We start from the raw sequence: 12,721 nt of genomic DNA, 5'->3' as shown, positions 1-12,721 counted from the left end.
TTAAATCGAGTTCTACAAGCAAAGTTTAACACGTTTTCTAATAATCATTATAATGTATACGTTCAGAGTCTGTCTCTCTAGTTTCTTGTTTGGGTCCATACATAAAATGGTTTCCATACTGCTTCCAGCTCTCAGTCATCATGGTCTTTTAACCTTTCCAATAAAATGTCAATTTCAGCAACTTCTAAAAGGATTGGGGTAAATAATCAGAAAACCCGAATTTATTCAGTATTTAAAAATGCCTTCCTTTAACTCGCAGAGTTGCACCACCAAGGTGGCACACTTCCACAAGTGAAGGGAATGCCTTCTCCAAGCTGTGCTACTGCAGCCGCAGCGGTGCAACTCAGCAATATAGCTTGCCCAAATAAAAGCTGAAGAATATCGACTTTTATTTGGGCCAGCTACATCGGAAGCCAAATCAGATTGTCTAATCTGCACTGGGCTGAATAAATACCTGAAAAATACTGATAAGGTATTTTTGGGGTATTTGTTCAGTTTATACCAAATGCACACCCCTATTTCAGTGCAAGGATTGTGACAACTATACTCTCTTCTCCAAATTATTAGGTCCTGATAACAATACATTTCTCAGCCCTGCTTGGCACAACAGAAAATCTAAGGATGCTGTAATAAACAGTGGTGGTTTAGACCAGGATCAGACATATGACAAAACTGTCTATAAACAAGCCTAAAGAGAAACATCTCACCTAGCTATCTTATCACTACATGACATTGTAAGCAATCTCTCTCCCTGCAATACTCCATCCCACGTCTGGATTGTAGTTGTGGATCGGACAGGAATCGTTCCTTCCCCGGATTCAATTTTTGTCCGTAGCTGCCCTCTTGCTTTCCGGTTTGGATGTCTGTCTCCCTGATCTAAGTGACAAAAAAGGCCACAGTTACTGATCATAAAATGGGGGGAAAGCTACACATTTTTGTGCTGGTCTACACTCTACACAACAAAGTTTAGTGCTGTTTTTATGCCTCGTTTGAAATAAAAGAATGTACGGAAGAGCATTTAATCTTGAGCAACATGTAGGACAGACAGAGCAATTAGGACAAGTAGTGATGTGCGTTAAAGTTCAGCAAGGATTTGGTTTATATAAATTTACCTCCTAGACTTGCTCACCATGGACCACTTCAGATATGCCAAAAATGACACATGGGAGGATCTTTAATTCTGGCATGAATCTTTTACACGCACAGATTGTACAGTGTTGCAGTTCTGCATGTCCAAATTGCTGTGTCTGTAGCCATGTAGAATTGTCACACCACATGGATGCAACGTATTAATTCCTATACAAAGTATAGAATCACAGAATCATAGAATGTTACGAGTTGGAAGGGACCTTGCAGTTCATCTAGTACAACCCTTTCTTCAGTATAAGAATTTCAGAATGTATGGAATTGCTCAGTGCTATCAGCTCTTCCATCTGCACACTGCAGGCTTCACTGCCATCCCAAAAAAGGAAAGAGTATAATTCTACAAGACAGGTAACTTAGAAGAAATATGGTACATTTCCTCACATTTTCTTATATCGTGGTTATTTAGGGAAGCTGCCTCAAACAGGTCACTGGGGATGCAGCACAAAATTTTTCTAAACGGATAAATAAGTTTGTGATAATTTTAATCCTGAATAATTCCCTTATTAAGAAATATGATCATACCTTCTTGTGCTGCCTCATGGGGTGAGAAAATTCGAGCATCACCACAAGGAGAGGTGCTGATGTAGAGATGAAACTGCACATTTTCTTTCAGTTTAAACCCACCTCGTTCTGACTTGATAAAAATAGATTTCTGTTGATCTTCCTTAGTACTGAAGAAAACGGATAACGTGTTATTCAAAATGGCTTTTTTTCAAAAAAAAAGAAAACACATAAACCCCAAAGTTCAGGTTATTCAAAATGGCTTTTTTTCAAAAAAAGAAAACACAAGAGCCAAAGTTCAACATAAGTACATATTAGATGTTACAGCACAATAGCATCCAATTAATTAAAACTCTTAAAATGATAAGACTTATTGATAAAGACTGATTGATTGCTTCTTCAGCAGGTTCCAACTGAACTTCAACATTCCTTTTTATACCTCCCCAAAGCTTAAAGAACAATTTTCAGGATTTAGCAGGGGAAATTCGAGGAAGCAAATGGGAAACTTGGTAACTTTACAAATCTAGCACTTGTGCCCTTGGGGATTCTGGGCCATCATCTCTGATTTTGAATGTATATGTCAACATAAAAGAAACCATGCTTTCAGGGTGTGGCCCAATATCTGGCAATTATGAATGAATAAATGAATGAATGATCATATGGCAGTGGGTGTAGTATAGCCAGAAGACCTGAAGATTGTCTGGCAGCCTGAAACTCTAGCTCTTTTTGTGGTGAGCTAGGTTAATCAGAACTGTGACTGACCAAAGGTCACCCAGTTGGTTTCAAGTGGAGGAGTGGGAAATCGAACCTGGTTCTACAGATTAGAGTCCGTTGCTCTTAACCACTACACCAAACTGGCTCTCTAGCAATTGTGAATATACAAGCAGTGGACCTGCAACGACTTGCGGGGGGGGGGATCTAATTTTCCCCTCCCACACAATTTCCTTCCCTTCCCTGAAAGCCCCTGTAGTCTCTGCTCTTTTTTCTGCTTCTTTCTCTCCTTCCCACCCACTAGCCAACCTACCTTTATAATGCCCCCCCATATCTTCAGCTTTTCCTCCTTCCCTCCCCCGGTACCTTATCTCTGGGAAAACTGCAGTGCTGTGCACCAGGCTGGGCCCAGTTGCACAATGGAGAACCCACAAGGACCTGCAGGGAGCGCCTTACTTTCCTCTATATCCCCCTCCCCACCCTCCCCACTTTCCCTCTTCCTGGCAATTCCCATATTGTCACCTTTCTCTACTTGCTTCTCTCCTTCCCATTCACCAACTAACCAACCTACCTACCCCCTCATCTTCAGCCATATCATTTGCTTCATTTATACCCTGCCTTTCTCCACAATAGGAACCCAAAACAGCTTACATAATTCTCCTTTCCTCCAGTTTATCTTCACAACACCCACATGAGGTAAGTTAGACTGAGAATGTGTAACTGGCCCAAGGTCATCCAGTGAGTTTCCATGGCTGAGTGGGGATTTGAACCTGGGTCTCCCAGGTCCTAGTTTGAGATGCTAACCATTAACAACACTGGCATCTGTGGAACAGCTGTCGTTGGAACAGTGGTAAGCAGCAGGGCCTGGGTGAGTCATGCAAGGCACGTGGTAGCAGCTCACCCAATGGTGGCTGCTGGGCTGGGCCTACCTGCCAATGAGGAGGAGGAGGAAGAAGAGGAAGAAGAAGAGGAGGAGGAGGAGGAGACTGGATATATACCCCACCCTTCACTTGGAGTCTCAGAGAGGCTTACAAACTCCTTTCTCTTCCCCTCCCCACAACAGACACCCTGTGAAGTAGGTGGGGCTGAGAGAGTTCTTTCCAGAACTGTCCTTGAAAGAACAGCTCTGACACCACTATGGCTTGCCCAAGGTCATCCAGCAGCTGTAAGTGGAGGAGTGGGGAATCAAACCCGGTTCTCCCAGATTATGGTCCGCACACTTAACCACTACACCAAACTGGCTCTCAAAGGCGAAACCAATCATGGAAAGGGCCCTTCCTCTCCTCCCACTTTTTACAGAAAGAAACAAAGGCTGGAAGAGTGGCAATTATGTTGTGGTTGTCTAGCAACAGCTACTGTGGGCATTAGTTTCTTACAGGTGCTGCTTCTATCAATTTTCTGGGTTTGAAACCACCCAAGGTATTCTCTTTTTCTTTAGATATCTGATTTTTCTCCAAACCTCTTGGGTTTGTAAAAAGATATCTTGTCTGCCCATGGTTGCAATCTCCAGATTTAAGTATCCACAGATTTGGACACATTGAGAATTACATATATTGATGATATATATGATATCTCGATGATATATAAAAGTAGCATTATGAGTAGATCCATGGGTGCTGCCGAGACAGCCACCAGAAACCTTAGAAAGGCCTTTGCAAAGTTCAGATGTGTTGTGTCAAAGACAGGGAAGCAACTACTGTTCCTCTGCCTGTACCGATGTTGAGTCCAAATGTCAGCCCACGGGAATACCAACATCTCATCCTGTTAGCTGCTGCATTAGAACAGGAAATCACAGGATCAGTTTATTAGGCTCTGAGCCCAAGCAAAATGCAACCAAGGGACCTTGCTTCAACGTAAATGTGCTGGAGATTGAGGTGCTAGGGAGAGCTGGGCTTGCAGCTTACCTCGACAGCAGCTCAAGTTGCATATAGAGAAATTTAAGCAGGCACCTGCGAGCTATAATTTCTGCATGGCAATCATTCAACGCAAGACCACGATCACTCATATATTCTCCATTAATACACTTTGTTCCTGTGGAAACACTTATAACCTGAGCGTCTTTCACATCGGTACCTGAAAAACAAATGTAAAAGTGGAGAAAAATAAAGATATTTCCAGAAATATATTTCCCGAAATGCATTGTCTGTTGCCCAGACTAATTTGCTTTGAACATAAGGCCTGGGGGATGCTGCCTAAGTACAAAAGATCGAATTGTTAGATGATTGTCAGCTATATATATAATGTATATTTTAAAAGGCATACTTGCAATGGGAAAGAAGTCACAATAAGATCTGGTCACACTGTTTGGATTGACTTCTCGACTCATGTGAGCCAATTACTAAAACATTCAGAATTGAATTTTATTGTTAAAACACCAAACTAAAGCAGTGACTTGCATGGCCAAATGTTACACCCACATTTCCTTCTCAAAAGATGAAATGTAAGTGGCTTGGATCTAGTGGCAACAATCTACTGATGGAAAGGAATTCCATCCGTGTACTGGGACTTCTTTGCCCACCCCCGGTCCAAAATGCTTCCCAAAATACTAGTTCTAGAGGTCAGGGGACCCCAAGAAGAGAAATGAGAGGCAGTTGAAGGCTGGCTCTGGATATCAGTCTGGATTGGTTGCTCTGCTCCTGTACTTTATCGGGTGGGTACTGTAATGGGTACTGTAATCTAAAAAATGCTTTTTGCAAATCCTCTGTGAGAGAATCCATGTCTAAGGGATCAGAAAAATGTGATTGAATATAGGCTATGAATTTGCTTTATATGTTCTGAATGGTAGCTGGAAGCATGCAGATAGGCTGGTGGTCAGTGTGTGTTCCATATAAGGTAGTTCTTGTGCGTCCCTTGCATAGTTTCACAGTGGTATTCAGGAAATGCACTTGCTGTGTGGGTTGGTTCATGGTGAAGTTGAGGTTGGCGTGAAAACTGTTTAAGGCCGGATGGGATCTCTCAAGAGATTCCTTCCCATGTGACCAGATGATGAACATATCATTGATAAATGTTAAAGACAGGACAAGAGTCAATGGGCAGGAGCTGAAGAAGCATTGCTCAAAGTCAGCCTTGAAAATGTTTTCGTATTGTGGTGTCAAGTGGGTGCCCATAGCTGTGACTAATCCATCTCCCAGAGCTGTCAAATAGAGTTAGATGCTTACGCATTTCAAATATGTGATTAGGCAGACCTGTTCATTAAAACCCAGTTCTTCCTCCATTGTGTATAAAATTATGTGTTGGAGGAGGTGTCAGGTTTTTAAAGCAAAAAGGGTCACAAGCTAAGGGCTGGTAAATTGACCCATTGCCTATTGTTCACCTCTCTGTGATCTGTCTCCCCAGCCACTTTCTCCTTAATCAAACTCTGACATAAGAAGTGATCTTGGGTGGGCGAGGTAAGTACTGGGAGTGGGGAGGGTTTGGTTTATAATATGTGGAATAGGATTAAGATCATTTTGCCGTATCAGTCATGTATTGGGTTGCCTAAGTAAAAACGATGGCATAACTGAAGGTTAAGGGCTACAGCAAACTGGGCCCCGACAAATGATTCATCAACAGCATGCTTGCCAAATAATAACAGCTCTTGACAGTCTATTTTCAGGGGATAATTTTTTTTTCCAGTTAACAACTGTTGTGAATATGCTCCAGTTAATCAGCACACATGACTATGTGTAACGGGGCCTTCTGGCCGGACACCTTCTGTAACAAATGTTTCCCAAGAGAGGATGTTCATTTATCTGTCTGTGTAGGAACAGGTAAGCAAAACAGACTGCCTTCCTGAAACAGGTGTTTTCTGAGTGGTTATCTCGCAGCTGTACAGAACATCCTCCTGAGCACGGATCCCATCTGTCTTGAGGAGAGAGACATCTAATGTGCATGCCTCGAATGGGTGTTGTACCTTCCTGCTCTGCTCCTGCCTTAGGTGATGCAGCAGAATAAAGCATGCAAGCTGCAGAAAAGAGGGTGCATTGTTTCAGGGCATCCATAATGGTCTGCAGCAGAAGAGTTAGGTTCAAGGCTTATAATAGGGACCTTAGGGACCAACAAGACTTTTGGGGTATAAGTTTCAAGAGTTAAGGTACCTGATGCAAGGAGTTTTGACTCTTGAAAGATTACACCCGGGAAATCTTGTTGGTCCCTAAGCTGCTACTGGACTCAAACCGAGGTTAGGTTGTGTGACTGCAGAGATGATCATGCAAACGATAAGAGCATTAAGTTACAGATAAGCAAGTTCTTCTTCATGGTCTCTGTGTAGGCAAACCAGTGCTAAGAATTAACAAGCTGACCTACCTGGACATGAGGCCATCACGGAAAAGGGGCACTGAGCACTGCTTGGCCAAAGACTGCATCCTTCCTGGCTCTCACATCCAGGGCATAATGCTACAGGAAGGTGGAGGGCTGGAACTAAATAGCTGCTCTGCAGATTTCTGATAAGGGTAAACATTTTGCTAAAAGCTGTGTATGCAGCTATGGCTTGTCATGTGTGTTCTCAGAGTACCAGGCAGAGGCTTATGTGCCAGTTCACAACACCATGGTAATGGGCACATGATCCAGCAACTGAGAGGACACCCTCTAGATGAGTCTCCATATCATGGACACAAGTTGGGGGGTCTTCTCTGAAAGAGGCCATTACAGCCATATAGAAGGCTAGTATCCTGTAGACATCCAATAAATTTAAGTGTCCTTTCCATATAAAGCAAACAGTTTGGGAAGCAGATAGGTAAGACGGGTTTGTGGTTCAGGTGAAATCTCAACGTAGCCTTAGGAAGGAAAGCAACATGTGGGCGGAGAACAGACTTGTCTTGGTGAAAATGGAATATGCAAGATTGGAACAGAAAGCACTACTCTTTCTACTCTTCATGCCAAAGTTATGGCTGCAAGTTACACCACCTTTCAGGATAGCAGGCAGAAGTTGCATGTTGCCACTGGTTCAAAGGTATTTTCGTAAGCTGAGAAAAGACTAGCTGCAAACCGCACAATAGTGTGGGTGGGGCCCCAGTACACCTTTAAAGAACGCTATTATCATATTTTGAACTAAGAGAAAGACTCATACTTCATTTCTGTTTGAAACGCTGATAAGGCTGCTAGATGAACGCTGAATGGGGAGAAACTGAACCATTGAAGGTGCAAGTGGAATAAACATTCAAGGATTGGGGGTTCCAACAATGCGACTCGGCAAAAAGAAAAATGTGCACTTGGGAGGAGCAGCAGTAATGTGCAGAGGGCCTTCTGGCATTTCAAGGTTCCTCCTGCAGGCAGTCAGGCTTACCACAGGGAGCACCATATCTTGTGCTGTTAGTTTCAGGGTGGGGATTTCTGAGTGTAATACTATGACGTGTTCCTGGGATAAGAGATCTTTGGCCTGGGAAAAATAAAAGCTTTGTTGACTAGGTGGAGTACTTTTGCAAAACCCATGGCTGACTTGGCTAGCATGGAGTGAGCAGGACCCAATATGCATTGTCCTGATTTTGTGGAGTACTCAAGCTTGAATATACAGGCTTGAATACGTATAAAGAAAATGCTTGTCCAAAGGTCAGAAAGTCATCTTCCAAGGATAATTCATAAGGAGGATAAGTCATATTCCATGAAGGGAAATCCCTTTGGGCAGGAGAGATTTACCACTGGATCCGAGCCCATATGTTCAAGCATATACTTATTGTTTATATATGACTAACTAAACTCTTGGCAGGCATGGATTTAGGAGTTACACTGGCTGTAGCCAATTTATTTGCTCACGTAATGAAATTTAAAGGACCTCAAGCATTGTAACTGCTTGGTTATTTAAGTTACTTATATTTTTGTTGTATCTAGTGTGACACTGCTCAAGGCCTGTAGGCTAAATGAGCAGTATCATTAAAGAAAGAAAGAAACATGACTAACTTGGTCCACAAATAATATGCTATAAGTTTATATAATTCACTATGGAGTTGTTCAACGTTATTAAGTTTAATATCCAAATGTGATAATAGTCCCAGGATGATGGTATAAGACTTTCTGTTTCAACACCACACCTTCTTTTGCTAGTTTCAATTCTCTCCCCCCCCCCTTCTCTTATGGGAGAAGCCAAGACATATGTGATAAGATAGCACTGGGTACAGCACTTGCAAGCTCTCTCATATATTGGTTATATTTGTAGTTTTAAACTTCATAAATATGACAAATGCAATTTTATACATTATGCATTTTATGCTTCTAAATGCAGTGAAATAAATTTAGGCTTAGTGAGAAATAACAGCATATATTTTAAGTTTTCCCACATCCCCCAAACTACAAGAAAACAAGGATTTCCCCCCCCTCCATGGCTTCAAAATTTCTGCAAGTGTGACATTTCTAGTTTGAAGACAGAAAAGCTACTTTAATATTTAAATTCATTGAAAACGTGTATGAACAGTCTGTGCAGCCAGAAAACTCTTTTATTAAGAACAAAATCAATCATTTGCATATTTATTTTTCCCAGTACTTACACAGATGACTTTAGCTATTCAGAATTTGTATTTTGATATTAGAAAATTTGCGAAGTTAATGATAGAAGACACTATGCATATCTTCTTCTCTATGCAAACTCCAGTGTAAATCAAAAGGGAAAAAATCAGGTTAAATGGAGAGAAGATCTTTGTTAATGTGATCAAGAATAAAGTGTGAGAAATCGCCTGTGCACAAGTGCCTCTCTTTTCTGTTTGTCTCTTATGTAAATGGAATATAATGAAAATGCTGTACCAGAGGCATTTGTCTCCTTGGAGGTTAGCCAAAATATAGAACACTACTGATAGTTTATGCTGGTACTGTACCACCCCAGAGGCTATTTTCCCCCATATGTGGTGGACATGTGAGAGGATCAACAGATTTTGGGAAATGGTGGTTGCTCTTCTGGAAAATGGTTGGAAACAGTACAGTCAGAATACCCAAAGGACTTCAGACTACGATTTTACACTTTCTAACTGCAGACAGACACTTGCCAGATTTTGGAAGGAAAAGACTTTTCCTAAGAAATCAGATTGGCTCAAAGTTAACAAGGTGTGTATTTTGTCCAGACTCATAGCTTTGCAAAAAAAAAAAAAACCCTCATAGACACAGAGCCTGACAAATTACAGCACTTGATCTTGAATCAGATTGAATCTGACACAGCAAGAAGTGAAAGATTTTGAAGCAATGGTTTAGAGATCATAAGGTCAATATGGATATGGCATTTGAAAAGGCAAGCTCTACACTGGGCATTAGCAGGAAAGAAACTATAAATAAAACAGTCAATATTGAAATGTCTTTGTACAGATCTAAGAGGCACCATCGTCTGAAGTATTAAGTATGGTTTGGGTTGCCACATCGCAAAAAGGGCCTTACAGAGCTGGGAGAAAGTACAGAGGAGGGCAAGCCAGGATGACTGCAGCACCTTTCCGAAGACAAAAAGCTAAACGGTGGAAGGATCTCCTGACTGTGCTCATGCCAAGTAAATGTTGTCTCCTCCTCCCTCCATCTTGTTTTGGTTTTCTTCAGAGAAAGAGAGAGATGCTCGGGGGCTGGAGCACCTTCCCTATAAGGAAAAGCTGAAAAGTCTGGGACTTTTCATTTAGAAAAAGATGACTGAAGGGGGAGGACACGATAGAGGCTTATCAAACTGCACACAGGGAAGAGAGAGTGGATAGCACTTCTTCTCACTCTCCCATAATACTAGAACTCTGTGGTGCCCAGTGATTGGCAATAGGCAAAGAACAGACAAAAGAAAATATTTCTCTACTCAATGAGTAATTAAGTGGTGGAGTCCACTGCCAGTGGGTATAGTGATGGCCACAAACACAGGTGGCTTTAAAAGGGGGTTAGAAGGATTCATGGAGGGTAAATTGATCAATGGCTACTAGCCATAACGATTAAAGACATAACCCTCTGACGTGCTAGGAGGTAACTTCAGGGAAAGGCCTTGGCCTCTATGCTATCACAATGAGTAATTAAGTGGTGGTGTCCACTGGCAGTGGATATAGTGATGGCCACAAGCATAGGTGGCTTTAAAAGGGGGTTAGAAGGATTCATGGAGGGTAGATCTATCAATGGCTACTAGCCATAACGATTAAAGAGAACCTCCCTATTCAGAGACATAACCCTCTGAACACCCAGTGCTAGGAGGTAACCAGGGAAAGGCCTTGGCCTCTATGCCCAGTTTGTTTCCCCCTCCCCACCTGGGCAGCTGGCTGGCTGCTGTATAAAAGAGACTGCTGGACTAGAGGGGTCACTGGTCTGAGCCAGCAGGACTCTCCTTATGGGTAACAGTGGTACGATTCTATTTGCAAGTGTATGAGGTTGCATGTATATACTGAAGATTTATTTTGGTAGCTTTTACAAATGTTTGTATTCAAAAAACAGTCTGAAGTTCATTCACAAAAATTCAAAACCAGTTACTTGCATATTAATTTTTCTAGTGATCAGTTTACTACATTTAATGACACCTGGAGATCTGAATTCACCCTTTACATTTTATGCAGGAAGAAAAGTAGGATCCTCAAGAATGGGAAGCTACATATAAGGGAACACGACACCAAATCAAGTGGGGGGGGGAGTTTTTTTGTTACCTGTCGTCATGACAACTCCAGCGAGAACTTTTCTACGTGCATGGGGTGATGTAAAATTATCAGTCAATTCACTGAACTTATCTACCACCAAGCGCGCAACAGCATCAGCTAAAACCTGCAAAATCATAGAAACATTAAGATAATCCAACAAAACACATCATGTGAATGTTCAACTTAAGAAAACCTGTTTTTTACATTTACAAAAATGATTTAACCACTCGTGTAATATTATTTCAGTGTTTAATAGAAGTTATGGGTGCTAATATTTCCAATCACTGCTAATTCAACGTACTAAGCTATCACATTCAAAGTAGTGAAAATATACGCAAGTCTTCTAAGGCACCATTCTTAGATCAAGGTGCATTTTTTTTTATGGCAGCTTTTGGCACTCATCCTGGAACATAATTTCGAATGCAAGGGGTGAAAACTGCACATTAACACCAAGGCTTCTAGTCTGGTCCCACATAAACCCTCCCTCGGAAAGTGTGTGCATGCTTATCAAAACAGTTTCAGATCTACTCTCTGGTGGCTCCCTCTGACCCATGCCACCAAAAGGTAAGGCTTATTTCCAACCAGGCGGTATTGTTCCACAGACATCAATCAATGGTCCATTATCATTCAACTCATTAGTGACTTGGACAGAAGAGTGAACAGTACTATTATCAAATCTGCAGACAGTATCAAACTTGGAGGAACTGCAGACTTCAGCAGATGGAATAAGAGGTTTTAATTATCTTGGCAAGCCAGAAAGCCGAGCCCATAACCATACAATTTAACTGAATGTAGACAAAAGTCGCACATAGAAAAAGACAAACACAAATGCAGAAGCAGAAACTTAGCATTTGTCCAGGTGTGTTATAAGTTAGAATTTTGAGAGTAAAGTGAATTTCACAGTGAGCATCAGTCTATTATGTACTGCTGTAGCCAACATCTCAGCTTCAATTTGGGTGATGATAATGCCAAGCAACTGTGAAAAGAGCATTTATTTCAGCCTCTCTTGTTTCAACTAGCCTCTTATGCCTGGCACCATCAGTTGTAAAAACATGGATGTACAACTGTTGCTAGTCAATGCTACACACGTGACCTTCAACCAAATTTAGCAGAACAGCAAAGCTGAAAGGAAGTAATGTCAGTTCTGAAAATGGAGTCACAGATAGCATTGCTGAATTTAAGGCGGCAGTCCTAAACACAGTTGGGAACACTTAAATTCACTAACTTTGAAACAATGAGGCACAACTGTTCCTATTTCAAAGGTGGCCAATTTATAAAACTGATTATTAACTTCAGTTTATAATACCGTGTTATAAAATTAGAGGGATTTGTTCAGAGCAAAAAGATCCACATCACATCTATATCATGAGCAAGAGAACTATTTTTCATAAAATCATAAGAGGGCCTGTAGCTCAGAGGCAGAGTACCTGCCTGTCATGCAGAAGGTCCCAAGTTTAATCCCCAGCATCTCCAGTTTAAAGGGCCAGGTAGTAAGTGATGTGAAAGACCTCTGCCTGAGACTCTGGAGAGCCACTGCCAATGTGAACACGGAGTTTGATGGACCAAAGGTCTGGTTCAGTACAAGGCAGTTTCATATGTATGTATTGTCAAATGTACAACTTAAGTCCTATTGCTGTTTCTCTACCATATTCTTCTATAATACCCATACCAAGCAACTGTTACTCCTAAAGTGAAATAGTAACCAAGTAGCAAGGCAAACACTGACAATTTTAAGAATATATAAGAATATGAGAGAGGCCAATGTTGGATCAGGCCAATGGCCCATCCAGTCCAACACTCTGTCACCCAGTGGCCAAAAA

The 12,721-nt window shown here is 41.6% G+C and overlaps 1 protein-coding gene across 2 annotated transcripts in view; it reads right to left on the bottom strand.

Annotated features, from left to right (window-relative positions):
* ADARB1 (adenosine deaminase, RNA-specific, B1) overlaps positions 1 to 12,721 on the bottom strand; it is a 49,314-nt gene that overhangs the window by 24,908 nt on the left and 11,685 nt on the right. For both annotated transcript variants that reach the window (XM_015419754.1, XM_015419755.1), the window contains exons 3-6: positions 10,911 to 11,025; positions 4,263 to 4,431; positions 1,669 to 1,817; positions 708 to 876 (exon numbers count right to left, since the gene is read on the bottom strand). In XM_015419754.1, coding sequence (XP_015275240.1) covers positions 708 to 876; positions 1,669 to 1,817; positions 4,263 to 4,431; positions 10,911 to 11,025 — 602 coding nt within the window. The remainder of the gene's footprint in view (positions 1 to 707; positions 877 to 1,668; positions 1,818 to 4,262; positions 4,432 to 10,910; positions 11,026 to 12,721) is intronic.

This window comes from Gekko japonicus, unplaced genomic scaffold, assembly GCF_001447785.1.
Source record: "Gekko japonicus isolate JY-2015 unplaced genomic scaffold, Gekko_japonicus_V1.1 scaffold2026, whole genome shotgun sequence".
In the NCBI taxonomy this organism is placed as follows: Eukaryota; Metazoa; Chordata; class Lepidosauria; order Squamata; family Gekkonidae; genus Gekko; species Gekko japonicus.
Note: the sequence above shows the minus strand (reverse complement) of the source record. Positions and strands in the feature narration are given on the sequence as shown.